At 40.4% G+C, this 20942-nt stretch overlaps 1 protein-coding gene and 1 long non-coding RNA gene across 2 annotated transcripts; one reads left to right on the plus strand and one right to left on the minus strand.

Moving 5' to 3' along the window:
* Positions 1–16786, plus strand: kcnn4 (potassium intermediate/small conductance calcium-activated channel, subfamily N, member 4). The gene is made up of 9 exons (XM_034103355.2): positions 1–561; positions 4818–4913; positions 5845–6281; positions 8887–9028; positions 11427–11537; positions 13920–14041; positions 15169–15238; positions 15814–15980; positions 16111–16786. Exons 1-9 carry the CDS (start codon positions 157–159, stop codon positions 16112–16114), a joined length of 1554 nt encoding a protein of 517 aa, XP_033959246.1. The 5' UTR covers positions 1–156; the 3' UTR covers positions 16115–16786.
* On the minus strand, positions 16787–20774 carry LOC117460925 (uncharacterized). The gene is made up of 2 exons (XR_011644622.1): positions 20473–20774; positions 16787–19904 (listed from the first exon to the last, which is right to left on the minus strand). It is a non-coding gene; the product is annotated as an uncharacterized lncRNA (long non-coding RNA).
* Between the last annotated feature and the right edge of the window lie 168 nt (positions 20775–20942).

Below are 20942 nucleotides of genomic sequence, written 5' to 3' on the forward strand. Positions count from 1 at the left end.
GCAGTGTCCAAATGGCATCATTACGCGTAACCACGCCACACCAGTTGGTAGGAGTGTTAAGGTGAGGGTGTGTTAAGCCAAGTGTTTTGGTAAATCCGCTACTTCGATGAGCGTCAAACGAGAGAAGGGCCTGGTACACAGTGCGCCCAGCGGACTATGCCTTCCCCTACTCGGGAGGAAAGCAAAGGGGAGACCGGACAGGCAGAGCACGGAGCGACGGACAGCGGCGACAGGGAGAGAGGGACAGGCAACCACCTCGCATGCGCTTTGGAGATGGAGATGACAACCCGCAGTCTGCACGGCGACTCCAAACTGGACAGTGTGAATTGCGATGGCTTGATCAACCGAAACGGAGGAGACTCCGCAGAAGTGTCCGTGCCGCTGTCACTTCCCGGGAAGCGGACAGCTCACATGGAGGGAGACGACCTCTACAGACTGCGAGACAGAAAGTTTTTATTAGAGGATAAAAAGCGACTTTGCGCATTGGCTCTGGGGACTGCTCTACTCGGGATACTTCTCACAATAATCCACGCCGAGATATGTCCCCTCGTTTATACACCGGTAGGTTAACACGGACCTCATCATGATTAAACTGCACAACATAATCATATTATTAGATTGTAAATGTTTGAAATGTGACACTTGTTGTTGGCATATTTTATCTTAAAGCCATAGCCTTGCAGCATGTTAGCCCATCCCGGTTTTCACTGAAAATGTCAATCTCACAAATCAAAATGTATGAGTGACATATTACACTCTCTGCAAGCATTTCCATGGATAGATGAACGTATAGCGTCCATTTCCATCTACATTTACAAAGTACTATCATTTAAAAAACATTACCTACATTTGTATCCTACTTTGTGTTGTCAGCTGGTCAAGACACCTTGGTGTTGGTCCTTGAACGCATCATCAAACGATAGAATCTAGAATATCATCAGTGGATAGAAAAACTGTTAACAATTGGTCTGATTCTTCAAATCTCCTCTTATCCGACTGCTGGTGTCGCAGTTAAACTCTTTTAAATAGTTTTTTACTTATACTTTTTATAGAATGGATACAAATAAATGAATATTTAAACATGCATATTTTATTCACAATATATTTCAGAAACGTAATTGATCATAAATGATGCAGAAAAACCCCTCACACAACTGGCTGTATTTGTTATCATAACAACTTCCTTGATTAGCAGAGCCTCATGCAGCACAACAGCAGAGCCTGCACCTGGGCTTTGACCCCCACTGACCTCCTGATTAGTTAGTCCATTTCCAGACACACTACTTGGTAGCACAGCCTCATGACATTAACATGAAGATCTCAGTGGATAACAATGCCAGGCCACACAATCAACAAATTATTAACTCCCCTGACTTCCTACAGCACACGCCAATTCCACATGTGGAAAAAAGTTCTCATGCACGCCACAAAATACATCAGACCACCTCCGTGCTGTGAAGTCAGTGATTGATTACAGTGTCAAAGAGCCCCCACATTCATCAGCTACAATCTTTTGAAAAAATCTATGGAAATGACCTTCCGTGTTGAGAGAGTTGGACTGGGAGAAGCATGGTTGTGAAATTAACGGTGCTGGTACGAATATGACATTACTATTCCAGTTTACAAATACGAACCAAGAACAGGTGTTGTCTGTCTGTTCCTAACAACAGGCATCAGCTTCTGTACCATGGAAAAGCTGATGCACTGGAAAAAGTTTTCTTTTGCCGCAGTCAAAGCATATTATTTTGGAGGTATACAGCGTTTATTTTTTAACCATGGCCTTATAACTGTTTTTAGCATTCATCTTTAAACTTCATGTGATGTCATTAAGTGTGAGTGTGAGCGTGAGATCTTTCTCCCCTGTGGACTGATAGGGGCTGTTTAAAAAAATACGGCATCCCTGCAGTGGCCTGAAGCACACTACAGCAGTATTGTTTTTTCTTTTTAAAGCCCATTTTAAGTGCACTGCAGAATATTTTGGAGCTTGTAGGCCAATCAAATCTAACAGCAGTCTACAAACAAAGTGATATATTTAAATTACCTTTTAATAGTTATGCATGAAAAACAGGGGTATTTATGGAACATTTTTCCACATTTCACCTCTTCCCCTACAACGAGAATGCTCACGGTACTTCGGGCTATCTTTCCACATCAGGGTTGAGGTGACGTGCCTTTTTGTGACGTGCAACAACATTAACCTTTCTGTTGGTCGTTTGTTAGCAGACCGTCCATGCGATGGCAGAGCGAACAGGTACAGGCAGGGCTCATAGTGATAGTCCTATAGTTGAAATCTACTACCCACAAATAAACATATGGGCATGGGTTACTATTTAAAAAAAAATGGTAAATGTATTTAGGAACCTATCCATGTGATTTTAAGTGGGGGTGGACCTCAAACCCTCTAGGGGGGTCCGGGGGCATGCTCCCCCAGTAAGATTTATTTATTTATTTTGGAGTTAAATGCATCAATCTGGTGCACTTTGAGGGGAAAATAAAGAGACTAGATCTATGGGAACACCTATATGAAACAGAACTGTATAGATTTCAATAATCATAAAATCGTGGCAATAACCAATAACATACCATATCCAATGTGAAAAAACACTGACACCCTCAAATGGAAATATGTGTTTACATGAATGGTGACCAATCCGTTTGAGACCCATTGAGAACTTAGACTAAGTTAACTATCTAAACACTCAGAGAGTCCTTTACCTCACCTGAGCTGAGGTTATCCCGAGCTTGAATGACACAGAGACCAATCAACGGCTTTGATGTATGATCTGTATGACAGTGGCCATGTCGGCAGGCCACATCATGTAGACGGCCAATCACCCTGTGTGAGGCAAGCCACTTAACAGGCCAGGCCATCGGGTCCTCCCGATGGCCAGTCCGGGACTGGGTACAGGAGGCGTAGAGCGAGGGATCATTGTCCACAAGTTAATCGATCGCAGATGGCTTAAATTATTAAAGAAAAAAAGAAAACCTAAATGGGTCGTGAAATATACTTGGGCGGCCGTTAATATACCTGGGCGGCCCGCCCAAGTATAGTCTATGTGTGGGAAACCATGGTAGGTACGTTTGAGAAAAATAAAAGCAGCTTAGTGGAATTCAGCCATCATTAATTTCCTTTTTTAGATCTGTGTTTTTCTTATCATGGCAAGTCAAAAGTCCAGATTTCTGGGAGGGGTGATGAGACTCTGTATCTGACCGTTAAGATGAAAAGCAGCAGTAATTAGAGGACCAGGATGGCCTGTTTAACAGCGTGCAATGAAGTGCCCTACTCACCTTGGGTTTTAGGACAAGTGATCTGCAGGCTTTTGTTGTCTCTGACAGCTTATCAGCCACACCTGTCCTGTATAGTGTCTACCTCTTCAGGGCTTTAATTCAAACAAAAATACGTATCACCAAATAGTTTTTTCAAGTTACCCTTTATCACACTAACACATGTTTTTTTTTGGTATTAACAAGACCCGCAAAGGTTGTACGCGCTGTGTATCTCCTTTCCTATGACTGCCCAGCCACACCACACACATAGTCTTGTAGGATTGTCTTAGCCTTTCCTTAAGTGAATTACAGGATACCTCAACCTTCACGAGCACAATAATCTACATGAAAGCTAATGGAACCACACCAACTAACAAACCAAATAAGAAAACTTTAGTCAGATGTTTGTAGTATTTCTTTGGCAAATATTTATTCAGTTCAGTTCTTACAAACCAGACCACCTTCTATTGCACTGGATTTCGTTTTTTGTTTTTTTTTCTATGCCTTGGGTGGCCTGAACTGACGGTGGCTCAATGTCTGTCCAAAAATATGAGAAAACTGAAACTGTGTTAGGGTTAACCCAGATTAGGTTCACTGGGCTCTAAATAACAGTTTTCAACATGTTGTTGAAATCTCTGTTATGGAGTGTGGTGAAATGTTGAACTTTTGTGGGGTCTTTTAATTAGCCCTGGACGAAATACAGACATGATGTGAACGTTACGTGAGAAACTGGAAAATGGCGTACTTTGCCAATCGACGTCACACCAAACCACCTACACGCTCAAGTTTCCTCAAGTTCGAAAGTTTGTAATTATCTTTTTTAACTGTAAACCACATGCAGTGGAACTGTTTAAAACTTCCATTGACGTTGCATGTTGAATGAAGGTTATAGGTTCATTTTAACCTGCTGAGACAAAGGTGGTATGACAGAGGCCGATGCTTAAATCATCTGTTTCCCCAGCAGTTTGCTGGATTGGAAAGTATTTAATTACAGGAGCAATCGTTACTGTAACCGAGTGGCTTTTATATATCCGTTTGCAGTACATTTCTGAACCAGTAATTCCACTTTCATCGGGCCTAAGAACTGTTAAATTAAGCTCTGGAAAGGCACACATTTAATTGTAGCCACCAGTTATGTTCTTATAACACAAACAGCAGGATATTTCTTTAAAATTTGTTCTAAATTAAGTTTTATAGAAGGGAAATCTCTTGCACAACTTTTATTATGGTGGTTTACACCGTTTTAACAGCATTACGAATTGGAGAGAGATTGATTGGATTAATTGTGGAAAGCACATTCAAACTACAGTAAAAGTAAGCTACATTTTCTACGTACGAACTACTTACTTCTCTAGGATTCTGCCACAGTGGAATGTAAGTTTTGTACTGCAAAAGGTCCATCAGGTGGCCACATGTGCCTGCAGTGACACAGTCTTACTAAGTCACTGTCTGTAAGTAAAAGCCTTGATAAAACCTTGATAATGGACAACAGTTACGGTAAGAAATAACATATTTTCAACTTATCTCCCATGTCTCCATTTCCTTCCCAGGGCTCAAACATTGCCTTATTCATCAACTGTTCCATCAGCCTCTCCACTGGGTGTCTCCTCATCCTAATCATAGCTTTCCATTATAAGGACATCAGGGTGAGTTTGGCTTTTCTCATTTCGTATGCAACCGGCGCCTTCATTGTGTTCTAGAATGTGAGTGGTAGCCTTTGAGTGTGCATGCACAGATGCATCATTGCCATATTTTGTGCATCACTTTTTGTACCAGTTTTTGTTTGTTCCTAATTAGCTTAGTTATGATGATACATTTTTTGGGTCAGGCTTCTGGGTTTATACTCTCAACTACAGTGTTTTCAGTTTGGTTGCAAGTCACATGTGTCTGATACAAGCAAACTTATAGCAAGTGAAAAGAGGAGATAAGGGAGGTCGAGGGTGGAGACACAGGCAATGTTTTGCGATGACTGATTTAAATATTGTATTTCAGATGTGACAAACTACGTAAGTCAGCCAAATCATTAAGACCCTTAAAATCAGTGGAGGACAGGAGAAAGTTAACCTGCTTAATATTTGTATGCTCTTGACTCACCTGACCACAGTTAAGAAATATATTGACAGAAGAACACATTTTCATTTCTCAAGTATGAAATCATAGAATACAAGTTTCCTTCCGGTTTCTATTAGATATCTGTGGTTTCATATCTTTGGAGGTTTTAAAACCATTGATCTTCTCACTGAGAAGTTTCTGCAACTCCTGCATGACACATAATGAGATTAGACATTGGATGTTCTTTTTGAAAAAACACATTAGCATTTTATTTGCTGCAATGACAGAATTATAAAATATATTTAGTCCAAGGTTTAAGGAAACTCTTAGGAAAACGTAAGAAAATAAGAAGTTAAGTTGGTGACAGTGAGACGATATTGAGTGTTACGTACAATATATGGTGTACGTTTCAAAGTGAATTCCGTACATTAACATTCAGATGTGCTGTATTCTTACTACTTTCCATCAGCACTCTTGTACTTTTCTTCTCTCACTCTGTCTTTTCTCTCATCCTACATCTTACAGCTGTTTGTCATTGACCACAACCAGGTGGACTGGCGTATTGCCATGACCAGCCAGAGGGTGCTTGTGATCACTCTGGAGTTGTTGGTCTGCGTCATCCATCCTGTTGGCACATACTGGGAGGTGGGCCTCCACACAAACTCCTCTTCCTCAGCTCCACTCTGTGTTTCCATCCACCATGGCAGGGCCCTGATGGACATGGAGCTGCTGTTATCAGTCCTGATGTTCCTCCGCTTGTACTTGGTGCACAGAGCCATCCTGCTGCACAGCAAAGTGCTGCTGAGCGCCTCCTACAGGAGCATCGGCTCGCTCAACAACATCAACTTCACCTTTCGCTTTGTACTCAAGATACTGATGAACAAATACCCAGCGCGCACCCTGCTGGCCTTCATCCTCTTCTTCTGGCTCACTGCTTCCTGGATGCTTACTCTGTGTGAGAGGTAGGGAAGAGAACTGTATATGTGCAAAGGTACAAGTTTACAAAATATATTCACAAATAAGAGACACTTGCATCAACCCTGGAGATTGTCTGTTAAAATGATGAGGGGCATCCATCAAACATTGTTTTGAATGGGAAAGCCTTCAATTGCCAGTCTACCTTGAAATATAGTTGAATTCTTAAACTAATATAAGTTACAGCTGTAAATTAAAAGAAAGATTGAAGAAGATTGACAGCACTCTCATTTGTTTATGTTATCTTTGAAGCTACAGTCAGAAGATGATTAGCTTAGCTCAGCATGGATGCTTTCCAATGTAGGGCAAAAGGGCCAAATTAAATGAGATTTTACGAGTGGTAATGTGTCAAACTATTTTCTTGCCTGAAGCAGCAACTCATTTTAACCTTTGGACATATGGAGTCAGGCTAGCTGTTTCCACATTTCCAGTGTTAGTGCTAAGATAAGCTAACAGTCTGCTGCCTGATAATTCAGGTTAGTGTACAGATATAAGGGCAGTATTCATTTTCTCCTTTAACTCTAAAAAGCAAATACTTGTATTTTTTATCCCAAGTTTTTAAACATAGGCTACAGCTTAAAATAAAGCAAATCTTAAAATCCTCCTTCAAAGCTTAAAGGGGACCTATCATGCAAAATGCACCTTTGTACGTCTTTTATACATGAATGGGTCCCCGGTGTGTCAGGGAACTCACCAAGTGTCAGAAAACACAACCCTCTCTCTTTTCCTCCATACCCAAAATCTCTAAAAACGGGGCTTTAACGGATCTGATACAGACTGATACAGATTTGAAAATAGTCTGACGTCAGTGACGAGGAGCTCTGCCTATATGGCCAACTCTCCACCAATCAGGGGAATGAGAGGTTGCCGTGGCATGGTAACAGCGGCATGGTAACAGCATGGTAACATGACACTCGTAACTCGGCCCCCTCCTTTGCAGCTGCAGCATGCAAAGACAGGGTGGAGGAGAGCAAAATAGAGCGAAATGAGGCATGGCTAAAATGCGTGATCTGTTTGGTATTTTGAAAAATAAAACATATACATATACCTTATATAGGTATGGCCCTACAATATATTATTCAAATATAGCATGATAGGTCTCCTTTAAACTTCACTTAAAATGTCACCAGCCTGCAACAGTGTCCCTCTAACATATCTGAGTATAATCTTTGCTTGATTGTTTCTAGTTTTATGATAGAGCTGTTCCTGCTTAACAAATATTGACTGGACCTAGGTTGAAAAGGTAACAGCGAAAGAATGCCGGATGTTTGCTTTCCCCAATAATCAATGTGGATAATATTAGTTTTGACACTAACATTCCTAACTAGCTATATTACAGTGAACTGCATTTCTCTGTCAGTTGTCAGGGGCTTTTGTGCTCAATAGTGAATATAGAACTTTTGAAATTGTGATTTCTGAAAGATTAGACTTAGCACTCATAATACAGCACACAATCATCCAAAAAGTAAACCGTACCTCCACCAATAATTACTTTATGTTTCTTTCACTGTTACTCTCTAAGGAAATGTAATGTTATTCTCCTAGGTGCCTACATACATAAACCCACCGTACAGACTGTTACTATTTTCCAACAAACTTCCCCTCCCCGTCACATACATTAACATTTAAAACAACAACATATTTGGTAGTTTAACCGTCCTCCTTAAACCTTGATAGTCAATTTGACCTTCCTGTTCAGAAGGATGTCCAATTAACTGATCTGATTATCATCCAATTTTATGTTGTTACTCTAACAATTTGCTGTTGAAGAGAAGCCAACTAAATGTCAACTTTATCCTCCGCAGACTGTTTGAACAGTGAGGTAATTGGTTCTTTTGAACCCTAATGGGAGGTTTAGCCTTCTGTTTCACATGTCTTAGTCTGGTATGTTTTCATTTATCAAAAGTCATAAAGAGCTTAAGATTGATAGCTGATAAGACCACCAAGCCTTTTTAACACTGAGTTGTTATACCAGTCATGCTGCTTACCACCTCCAGGAGACAGTCGATCCCTCACACACTTTTGTAACATCTTTGTGCGGTTTCTGCTAAGTGTACATTGAACTTGTGCTTTTTATGGATTTACAAGTTTACTGGTACACACTTCCTGACTACCAAAGTACTGTCGAGCATCTGCACTGATTACACAGTTTGATTAACAGACCACACCTTTATTCAACTAAGAAGACTCATTGTGATACAAGGATATGTTTCATTTATTGCTGCAGCTAAGACATACAATCCTATATAACTGCAATCATACAACGGTTCCCAGAAAAGACTAAGTCATTCGAAAATAATTGAAGAGAAATTGATTGATTGTAATGAATCATTTAGTACACTTCCAGTTTCTTTGTTCCAATGTTTTGCCATCATTACCTACAGTAAGGAATCTTAAGCAATTTTACAGTAGCTAAGATGGAAATATAGAATTTTGTCTTAAAGCAATTTACCAAATGGATAGGGTGGGTGATATCACAATAAAATGATACTTCACTTTTTACTCTCAGGGTTTTTGTCATTCTGTTTGTACTAGTTATCACTTAAATATGTTTGGTTATTTAATACCATTCCTACTTTTTCCATTCTGCAGGCAGACCCAGGTTGCCACAAACACAGGCCAAATGGACACGGCAATGTGGCTCATAGCCATCACCTTCCTCACAGTGGGTTATGGGGATGTGGCGCCCCACACCAGCTGTGGAAAGGCAGTGTGTCTCTTCACTGGAGTCATGGTTAGTAGGTTGGGTTGCATCTTGAGAATCATATTATTAAAAATGAGATTTGAGATTGATTATGAAATACAAAGTTTAAAAAAAAAATTTTTTGTCAAACTGTGTGCATGTTGAAGTACATAAAGCAAGTGCCGAGGCAATTACTGTATGTGTCATTTAATTTCTAGTACTTGCTTTGACCTCCTAACAGCAGCAGTGGTTTTATTTCAAAATACATTAAATGCTTACTTTGATAAACACAAAGAACACCTTATCTTTGTTTCCCTTCTGTATGCGTTCTTAACTTAACAAACTCCTTACAAAATGTTTTCTCTGCATGCAAAACCAGCTTGATAAGGCACACAAAACAAGATGTTCTGTAACTGTTCTTCTTCTCCGTATAATATATAATTTGAATGTTTCTATTCAGTTCTATTCTTTTATGATTAGCTCCGTTTTGTTCCATGCTGTTGTGTTATGTTCCATTCCTCCCAATATTTCATGTTCTGGATTATGCTATAATATTGCCTTCTGTTCCGTTCCATGTTGTTCTGCTCTGTTCTGTTCCACATCACCCTCCCTGGTTTGTTTCATTCCTTTCCGTTTTGGTTCTGTTCCATAGCAGCAACTCATCCTCCTTTTTCCTATTTAGTTTTTCCCATTTGATATCGGGTCAGTTCAGTTTGGTTCACTTTTCTCCTGTGTCTCTAGTGTTCCATCCCAGCCTATTCTGCACTAGTTATCTTGGATACATATACGCTTTTTGCCCAGCTACACACCCTAGCGGCGCTGACTGACCTGAATGCCTTCATTCCCTTGTGTGCATGATTTAGATCACAGCCGTATATTAATGGCTGTTGCTTGTGCAGGACCTTGGTGGTACCAGGCACTCACATAAAAAGACTGTGGGAGGGAAACTGTCAGCATGCAGTGGGCCCTGTGCAGTCCACACAAAACATCTGCATGGAGTGTGATGTCATTGTTTTGCTGCCCAAAATGGCTTTTCTCTTTGCCATACCACACAGATAACTCTGAAAATATTGCTTAATTGTTTATCTCTTAACATAGAATACAATCATTAAAGTAGCCCACAGAGAAAGTATAAAAAAATGATAGTCCATTCAAATGGTAAGATGAAGAAAAACGTTTTTTTTGGTGACAGTAAGATAATATTGTCATGTTATGGTATTGCAAATAAGAGGAAGGTGAATACTGATAAAAGGAGGAAGGGAGAGTCAGAGATAAAAATACAAAGGGTTGTCAAGTACAATAAACAAAAAGTCACTGAGAGCATGAGTAGCCGTGTGTTTGAATATTCAACAGACTAGGGTTGACTGCCTCACCTCTGCTGCTTTAAATTCTGTTCCAAACAGATAAGAATCTGGATGTGGGCACGAGTCCAGTTCCGACACTTCCGTGACAGAGTGGAAAACAATCTTTCCCCTCTCTCGTTCTCCATCTCCCTTGTTTTTATAAGCTTCCATCCTTATATGGGAAAACTTTCCACCATATCCATTTTTAGGTAGTTTATTGCATTTGGCAGCAGTACAACAGGAGGGTGTGCCAACCTGTGCCGTGATTTGGGAAAAAAAGCCCTACTCCCACCAGGGCAGTTTTGGGAGCCAGTGACTGGCGCTCTCACACCTGTAATATAGCTGAACGTCTCTATGCTCGACTCCAGCCATAACTCCATTTCCAGCTGTTTCCAGGGGCTGAACATGCTGTTTACATCACTGTGTGTGGATGGATGCAAGGAAAGAGTTTGTACCTCCCCGGTTGCACAGAGGGTGTAATTATAGATCTTTTGTAGGTGTTGAAGTGATGATAAAAAATAGATTTTAAACCTTTCCTTTCTTTTCTAACTCGTGATCTTGCTCTCTTCTTTTTATTCTCTGTAATGCAAGCTGAAAAAAGGAAAACAGGTAAAGACTTTCATCATTATCCGTGGTGGACATGAAATCATCGCAGCGATTTTTCTAGATTTTCTATGACGTATTTATGTCTGTGAATATAAAGATCTAAATCCTCACCGTCATTCAGTAGTTCCCTGTACAGTAATAGCACACAGCTATTCTCAGAGGAAACCAGAACTATAACAGTGCCACAGAGGCATGTGCTTAACCATTGAACTCTCTGTGTAAATATAACTATGATTTATTGGACAAAAACCATATGAGGTATGCAGATCAACATCCAGATTTCTAAAAACGTGATGTTCCCATGAGGGTAACACACACGATGTACTGTTTTTAGACAATGTCAGGCTTAAAAACATTGTACAAGTTTCTCTTGAGTGTTGCCTTGTTGATATCACTACAGTCTCCAGGATCAATGGCAAACGCTTACATGTTTATTAAAACTCTGTTGAGAAGATGGATAGTAGATTCATCAGTAATTGTGACGGTGTGTTGTGTTTTAGGGTGTTGCATGCACTGCCATGCTGGTGGCAGTTGTTACTAAGACGCTGGCGTTGAACAAAGGAGAGAAACATGTGCACTTCTTCATGCTGGACTTCCAGATCTCTAAAAGGGTAAGTGAAGTTATACAGCAAATGTGTGTTTAATTGTCATAGTTTATATATTACATTACATTGCATTTAGCTGACGCTTTTATCCAAAGCGACTTACAATAAGTGCGTTCGACCAACAAGATACAAACTTGAAGAAAACAGAATCATATAAGTACATCAGGTTTCATAGAGCTAACACATTTCAAGTGCTACTCAACTGGCTTTAGTTAAGCCAGTCCTTTGTTAGTATATAAGTGCTTTGTTAATAATTCTATCGCTCGAAGTGGAGTCGAAAGAGATGAGTTTTCAGTCTGCGCCGGAAGATGTGCAGGCTATCTGCTGTCTTGATTTATATGAAGAACAATCACCAATTTCTGAATTATTCTCTGCAACAGTTTCTTGATCACAAATGTGACTTTTGAATGTAAGTACATGGCCAATTTTCACTTGCTGTTTCTTCTTCTTCAGATACCAGTATTTTTCTTTTATGTTTTGGCCCATTTACTACAATGTATGCATATAATTGACTTCCAACTTCAAAGCGTGCTGTCATATTTTAGATTTCTGTTTAAAAATCAGCTTGCAGAAACTTGAAACGTGTTTACGTTAGGAAATCCATCACAATGAACACTATTTATTTTTGTCGAGGTCACTGGAACATTGCGTGTTAATGCAGCTGTGGTAGTGCAGAATGATTTGAAAAATCTGTTCTGCAAAGCCAGACAACAATAACATAACTCAATACAAATAAGTAAAACGCTTTGTTATGCTTTGGAAAATGCTCGTCAGTCATTTAAAATGTGTTATTTGCATATAATTGTCTTTAACTTGTACAATCCTGGTGGTTTGATAAAAAACAAAACAACCATGGAACCATGGCAGAATTCAACAATTCTCTGTGGAGAATTTACAATCAAACGTTGGATGAAATAAAACCTAATGACATCACAGGCTCATTTACATCTGTGACAAAAACATAAAGATATGAAGAAAATGTATATCATGTGTGAAAACAGGAGCTCTTCAACTTCAAAACAGTAGCTCTTATTTTTGTTATAATATTGATCTAATAATTTAACACACTTCTACTTCTACTGCCCCTCTCCCCTACATCCGAGGTTACTGCAAGACAAATAAGATGAATGACAAAGTATGGAGAAGTCAGGAGGGAAGCATCACTACTTTCCGTGTCGTAGGCATGTTTTGGTTTTCTAATCGTATTGAATGATTTTTTTTCCTTAAATAAGAGACACCAGAGGACAGAATAGTGTGGGAAAATAGGGGGGGGAAACCTAACCCCTTTACAGCATTTTCAAGGCGTTAAACAGAGGAAATCATCTGATCTCTGTCAGGAAAGAAACTTGTGTCAGTTCAGGACTGTGCAGCGATGGGCAGGAAGCCGGTTGAGTTTACATACGTGTGTGTTTGTGAGTGCGTGTGTGGGTGGAAGTGGCTTGGACAGGATTCAGGATTGCTTACTATTAGGAAGAAGGAGGTGTCTGATAAATAAACACTTGAGGAAACAGTGTCATAAAGCCAGCAAAGTGGCGTAGGACTATACATAATGTGAATTGATTGATATAGTTCCTATCTTAGTGTCAGTTGGTGCTCTATGTTCAGTACTACAGCTTCTCACCAAACTGTAAGGCAGTGTCGGACTGTAGGTGCACTGCTTCGGAGGATACAACCATTTCCTTTCTCCCACTGGCTGCATCCTGTCACAAGGTGCATCTTTATGCCTTGCTTGTGTGCGTGCGTGCGTGTGTGTGTGTGTGTGTGTGTGTGTGTGTGTGTGTGTGTGTGTGTGTGTGTGTGTGTGTGTGTGTGTGTGTGTGTGTGTGTGTGTGTGTGTGTGTGTGTGAGTGTGTATGAGTGTGTGCATCCTGAGCTATCTGGTGAAGTCCAGATTTACGCTGATGGGAACAAGGGAAGACATCTGGATGCAGACACTGACAGCCCCTATTAATAACCCTCACAACAGGGCCCGAGTGACATCAGCACAGGGCAATAACGGTGATTTGGGCAGGAAGACAAACAGACGTGAATAGAATCAAAGAGAAAGGTGCAAAAAGGTGAAACCTCACTTCTTGTCTCTTGAGTGGCCTGTTCAAATTCTTGTATTCAAGCTTTTTTTGGAATACAAGAACTTCAAAGTTGTGTTTTATCTGAAATAATAATCATAGTACAATTCAACTCAACAGGAAAGACTATCTGGATTGAATCAGCTGCCTCAGATGACTCATACTTTTACTTCCTGTGCTTAAATGATTGATATGAACCAGATTCTGACGAAGAAAAAAACACAATAAGCACCATGTGTTGATTTCAATCAAGCTTGCAAGTTTAAGTGACTTTACCTTGATGGTCTTATAACCCTGTTTGATGTTTCTGTCTCTTCACCAGATCCGCCACGCAGCTGCGAACGTGCTGAGGGAATGCTGGCTTCTGCACCGCGCAAACCTGACAAAGGGCAACCGCGGTGAGCACCGAAGACACCAGAGATGCCTTCTGGAAGCCATCAGAGTGTGAGTTACTGTATTGCAAGGAGAAGTAGCTCCAGGCAGGATGTCTGGGTGTGTGTCTGGTCGAGAAATGTAAGTTAGTGGTGGGTTGGGTATATCACGGGTCATTAACTGTCACACTTTGTAATGTGTTATTCAGATTAATAATTAGATTTGTTGGCCTCATGAGGGCAGGGCATGTGTGATCAAGGGACGGGTGCACCCTTCCAATATACAGGTTTCAAGGCAAGCTTTGTAGACATGCTGACCAATAACTGACTAATACAAATGTTTACGTTTTACTTACATTTTGTTATTTACTATTTAAAGTGATGTACACAACCTTCCGAGACACTTATTGAGAGATTTAAAATAAGGAGATGTCATTATTTGCACACAGTTATGTCTTTTGGTCACCTCTAAGAACAAGTGCAGGAAGTCCACAAGTGTGATTGCATGCCTCATTATCCTGACAACAGTGTGTAAGTGTGTGTTTGCCTAGAAGGGAAGGGGTTGTACTTCCTGCTTAACACCGGGCAGAGTTACTATAAATAAATACACTGTGGAAAGTAGGAGTGTTAGGCATCCACACTTTTAAATTAAGAACATCATAATGAGACAATTACTCCAATACCTGCAGAGAATGACTGCTTGGTTGCAATATTGGTTTCCATTTTTCTTTTTTTGGTGAGGTTTCGTCTATCCCAGACACGCCAGATACTCAATTTAGCCCTTTTTCACCTTTTATATGTCAAAAAAAACTCCCAGCAAATGTTTTATAGCTATTTAACAATCACAGCATGACTCCTGCATGTTGTTGGGAGGTGTAATACACAGTTGTCAGCATATTCCTCTGCTCCACAAATCAGGGGTGTTGTGTTGTGCCAGGACTTTTCTGTTTGTCCAAAAATAGGGAAGTTCCCTCTGTAGGTGTGCACGCCAGAACTCATTGGAGCTTTTATCTCAGCTAGCTGTATCATATTGTCTTCTGTTTAATCTATACATACATCTTCCTGCACTACAACATGAAATTACTTTCAACTGCTTTACTTTTCTGTGTTTCAATGAAACATTTAATACATTTATATAATTTCATTTCCATTATTTTTCAAACACATGACTGAGATCTATCAACCTTTCTTTCTGCACAGATTTCGGCATTTACGCCTGAAACGAAAAAAGCTGAGGGATTACGTCAGTGAGATGGTGGACCTCCCGAAGGTAATCGACAGCTGTCACAGGAATGTTTTATCAAAAGGGCTAATGATGACAAATATCCCCATAAAACACTCACTACTTACATTTATGCAGTATTTTGCAATCTGCTGTTTATTGCTAGATGTTCAGACACATTAAATGCTCGTTAAAAAGAACTATATAAAATATCTCAGGAGTCATTTGTGTCAGGAATTCACAGGCCGAGAAGACTTTTCCATGTGGAATAAACCCAAGATTTAAAGATGTTGCCCAGTGAGCACTAATGTTTAATTTGTGCACTTTAAAATGCATTTACTGATTGATTCATATGATGTTTTTCCAGATTAAGTGCAGCCTTTGTAACCAGATTTGTTGATGTTGGCGTCTTTTTCTTAAACCCAAGTTTCTTAAGGAAGTGTCAAATGGAGTCTCACACTTTCTAAGTTGGCAGCACTGGGATGGTTTCAAGTCTAACACTATTGGTCTAAGCTTCCCTATAAATATACAACGTTCATTTAAAATGTGTCTCTACACAATATTCGATTTATGGCTGTAGTTCAAGAATCTTTCAATCTGTTCTGTGTGGCCATTTTTAATAGATGCAGATGATCATGTGCGACCTCAGTGCCAATTGGAATAACTCGTACCGGGAGCTGGAGCAGCGGATCCTCTCCATGGAGCAGAAGCTGGACGAGCTGAGTCGCTGCTTCCAGCAAACCTCAGAGATGTTGTCTCATGTCCTACGCCACCGCAACACAGAGATCAGGTAAACACCACTAACAGGAGAGCTGCCAGCGACGTGGAACTGATCTGCTACCAACAAAGTGTATGGTGTGGTATCTGAGCTGCATAATGAAAACTATTAGTATCATTTATTTTCCTTTTTTTTGTTGCAGGTGACGTTTCAACAAACAATTATATCGGAAGACAGTATATCGTCATATCAGTGTTTTCATCTACAGTATACATGAAAGTGAGACAGTGACTCCTCTCCACCTGGAGCTGCTCCAGACTCTTAACTTACTGAACAACTTGGAAGACTACTTTGTAACCATCTCATCTTCTGGCCCTGAGCTGAGTGCACAGCACAATGAGTCTGTACAATTATACAGATTAAAATAGGACTTCCATTCACTGCGGGAGAATCACAGTGCAATTTTATAAATCTGTTGTTTTCAGCTGTTATATGTGTGACAGTGTACAAAGAACTGAGTTAATCTCAAACAAGGACTGTGGAGAGCCTTCACGGAGCCTGTTCTCTTAACTGCTATTTGTAAAGTTTCAATGATAGACTCCGTCACTGCCTTATTCCTGTGGAATAAGATACATTTTCTTTTTTGTTAATTTTATTCTAAGTTTCTTGCAATGTTTTACAGTGTAAGCCTAATCAGTTTTGTAAAGAAATCTCCAGCATGCAGGTCCTCTTGTATTAGCCCACAGTTTCATGATTAAATATTGTTTGCAGGTTATTTTAATATAATCTCTTCCAATCCGTATTGTTCTGCTTTCTTCTAACCCCCTCAAATGGTCTGTGAATTAAATGGTATGCTCAAACAAGAGAAGAAACTTCAATCAAGGATTGTGGGAACTTTATTTCAATCTGAAAATCATTGGGCCTTAAACAGTAGTCCATTAAAATTCTTGGATGAATGTGTATGTTTTGTGTTGTAATCATCTGATGCAGGAAAAACATGCTCTGAGAATGAGTTGCCTTCAGTACACCACCAGCTCCATCTAGTGGATATTATTTCAGTAAACATAGATAATACTGAGGACAGTTGACATGAAGATTATATAACAAGCATAAAAAAGGTCAAATGCTATTTTCAACCTGAATACCAAGGCCTGTACAATGTCTCACACATGTGAATTATCTGCAGTGAAAACAAATCAAGAGGACTCAGAAACTCACTGGTAAATGTGAAACTTCATGAAAAAAATTAAAATAGCAAAACTGGATTAACTCTCTCTCCAGAGTATAAACTGGAGTGTTTTCATTTAACCCAATACTGAACAAAGTGCATTGTGGGTTAATTTGTACTGGTGAATGATCAAAATAACTTGTTTCTAACATTGTTTACTATGTATCATTTGCACATGGTGAAAACATGTTAACAACCATCCAGGACATGCTTATAAATAAAAGCCATTACAAATGTATGTGAGTTTGCTTTGATTTTGTCTTAAAAAGATACATCCCTTTTGATTCAACACTGTTGTTCTAAAGTGTTGTGCAGAAATCTGGAAAGGAGTAACGGCACGTCTACACTACAGGCATCAAAAAATCTTTCGCCCAAGGCGACCAACAACCAATCAGGAATCTCCCGCCCGCCCCCGGCATACAAAGCAATAGCAATGTTAAAACGAAGTAAACTGGATATAAACTCCCCAAACAGGCGAAAACCTACCAGTTTCACCCACTGTCTCTGCCACCTCCCTCCATGCCTGGTTCCTCCGGTTTGTATCCCGGTAAATAGTTATGGTCGTAAAGAACCGGGTGGTTTGCTACCGTAATTTCTCGTTTGGAATATGAGGAAATGAACTGCGCTCTGGCTCTCCCAGCTTGCACGCGGTTTGATTGGCTAGCGCTTGTACTGGCGGGATTTGCATAAACGGGATTTGATTGGCTGATGTCAGCTTCGAAAGCATTGGGAGCATCAAAAGTTGAACACTGCTCAACTTTTGATGCTCACGATGCTTGCAAAGCCATGCCATGCTCCCCACAATGCAATTCGGCGAAGATTCAAAATCTTCTACGTCATCCCATTCAAATGAATGGGCGAAGCGTTGAAAGCATTTTTCGATGCCTGTAGTGTAGACGGAGCGTAAGTTGATCAAAGCAATGGAGGAACCAGCGATGTGTCTGCTTCGTCATTTCACCGGCTTCTTTAATCGTTTCGCTTTTCTCCTGTTTTTAATCTGGTGCCATATGTAAGCTGAAGGCCTAAAAAAGAGCTGTCCGCAGTCACATGTAAAAGGCAGTCTGCACTTTTTCTTAACTTTACATTTCCGAGTCTGTCCAGAACGGTGACTCTTCTGAGACTTGCCCTTCATGTGCTCAGCTAAGAGTTTGGCCCCTGTGAAAGTGTCCCCGCAGCCGACACAGATGTAGCTCACGGTCTCCGCGTGCTGAACGCAGTGCCGCAGCAGGTGCAGCCGGTGCTTGAAGGCTCGGCCGCAGGGGCACCGGTGTGAACGCGGGCCTCTGTGGAGGTAGCGGTGGCTGATGATGAAGGAGGGCTGCCGCAAGATGGCCCCACACTGCCTGCAGGGGTAGGAGGCCTTGGAGCGCCAGCCCTTGGTCATACGTTTCTTCAAAGCTATGTCCTGGCTGTTGTTCTTAAAAAGGCCCACAATGGTGGTCGATGGTGGGCTGACAGGGTGGGAAGCAGCAGTGGCACCCAATGGGACAAACACATGTGTAGACAGAGGTTTACCTGTGCTAGAGGAGGAGGAGGAGGAGGAGGTCAACAAAGAGGAAGGAATAGCGTAGAGAAAACCAGCCCGGGTCTGTACATCACAGAATTTCCCATTCACCTGGTGGACAGCATGTTGACTACTTATGGCTTGCGTGCCACCTAGTGAAACCTTTTTATCTGTCAACGCTGATGCATCGGTTATAATGCACACCTTGGTGCTGACCACTGATGTGTGAACTCTGGTGATGTGGTTTAACAGGCTCTCCTCAGATCTAAAAAAGGATTTGCATATCTTACACACTTGCGGCATTGAATCGAGACAAAAGAGGAGTAGATCCAATTTGGTTCCCTTGGGACACTGGAAATGCTGTAAGGAGTTCTCGTGGGGGAAAACCTGGCCACAGACTGCACAGGAATACAAAGGCATGTGGTGTTCTTTAAGATAAGCCTCACTTTTACAAAGCTTCTTGCAAACTGTACACGGATATTGTACCTTTATACCACTACAGTGCAGCAAATGGAGCTTCATTGAACGGTATGGCCCTCTACCACATGCCTCACACATGGATTTGGAGTCCAGACTATGAGAAGAGCCACTAGAACAATCAGTAGAACTTGAATCACCATCTGACTCGAGATCCTCTGGACACAACTCTGAAGGATTAAAGTGTGTCTTCACTTCTTCATCAGATGTAGTGCTTGATGAATCCTCTGCATTCTCGCAATCTATTTCAATGTTTTCATCATCTTCAACCATTGTATACTCAATACTGTTTTCATGTTTCCCAGCCATCTCAGGTTTCATCTCAATTCGTTGTTTAGGCCTCGACTTTGATAGTGAGTCCCAGAGCCCTAACTTTGTGATTTGCTGTGCAGTCTCGTTAGGAAAGTTGTCTCTATTCTGACTTGGATGTATGACCGAAGAAAGCAAAGAGGGAGTTTTTTTAAATCCCAAGCAGCTAGCCTCTGCATGTGTGTTCAATTCCCACACAGAACTGAAACCCTCATGACACTTTTCACAGCGGGCTGGCAAGTGAACATTATCCAGGTGCATGGAGAGTGATGTCAAGCGTCGGAAATTAACCTTGCAGATGTGGCAGGTGGCTTTGTTGTTGTGGCTTTTGTAGTGGGAGATCAATGTAGTCAATTCGCTAAATTGTTTGCCACATTCCCAACATTTTTCCTTTGTTTTTGAATCATCCCACTCCATCCTTCCTCGCTGCTCGAGTCTTCAGACATGAGGAACTGGTCGAGGATAACTTCTAGGTGGTCTGCAAAATCAGAAAGGAAAGAAGTGCTTAAAAAACAAGTTTGGGAAAGACTCCTATAGGCATCACAGTAGACAGGATTTTTTGTATTATTATTATTAATAATTATCATTATTAAGTAATTTATTTAGATAAAGATGTAGCCAAATGTCAGCTATTCAATGTGTGTCAAAGAGCTGAAATAACTATATAAAAAGAGTACAGCCTCATTGAGATGCTAGCATGTGGAAGGCTGTGGATTCTCTTATGACATTGTCTTTGTGTTATGCTATTCTTATATAATTGAAAGGATGAATCATTTTAAAGTAAAAACACAAAAAGGAATTTCAGGAGGTGCTAAAAGTTTTACATGTATACAATTATCTCACTGTTAGACAGAAATGATTACATCCAAAAAACGAACTATAAACTAACTATAACAAGTGAATACAATCATTATTAGGTGCTTCAGTTCTAGTGTGGGTAACTTTTTATAGTCTTGTATGACTTCCGAACAATGCCCGGTTTATCACGTATGTAAAAATAAAACTATGTATATTACCCCTGTACAGTAAGTGGTAACGTTATTTACCTCCGTCCGCAAGTGTTGGACTAAACAATGCCGCCTGCAGCCCAGTGCACATTTGAAATAGTTTCATAAATCCAAAAAAACAAGGTAACGGTTGGTCAAAGACAGTGCACGTATCTTATCAAATGTAAAAAAAATCGAGATAACGTCAACTTGTATGTAATAGTTGAGGTCCTGTCTCTAGCTCATCCATATGTACAGGCGGGGATAATACAGATACGTTTAGAGTACATTACAAAAATAATCATTCTTAAAATTCAACATTTGAAGACATCCGAAATATTGTTGATGGCGTCCTCACCAAACTCCTCAGTCCATATCCGGCTAAAACCGGAAGAGGGGCGGCTCTACCTCCCAGAATGCACCAAAAGTTTTTTTGAAATATTTCTCCAAACTTCGGGGAATTATTAGTTTACATATCTTGAGCAAAAACGTGATGACTAGATTACCTCAAATATATTTTAGACTTTTAA

This window comes from Pseudochaenichthys georgianus, chromosome 16 (genome assembly GCF_902827115.2).
Source record: "Pseudochaenichthys georgianus chromosome 16, fPseGeo1.2, whole genome shotgun sequence".
NCBI lineage: Eukaryota > Metazoa > Chordata > Actinopteri > Perciformes > Channichthyidae > Pseudochaenichthys > Pseudochaenichthys georgianus.

Coding starts and splice junctions, on each gene's coding strand:
- kcnn4 (XM_034103355.2), top strand. CDS start 157: ATGCCTTCCCCTACTCGGGAGGAAAGCAAAGGGGAGACCGGACAGGCA. Junction 14,042..15,168: donor CTTCTGGAAGCCATCAGAGT/GTGAGTTACTGT, acceptor CTTTCTGCACAG/ATTTCGGCATTTACGCCTGA. Junction 15,239..15,813: donor AGATGGTGGACCTCCCGAAG/GTAATCGACAGC, acceptor CATTTTTAATAG/ATGCAGATGATCATGTGCGA.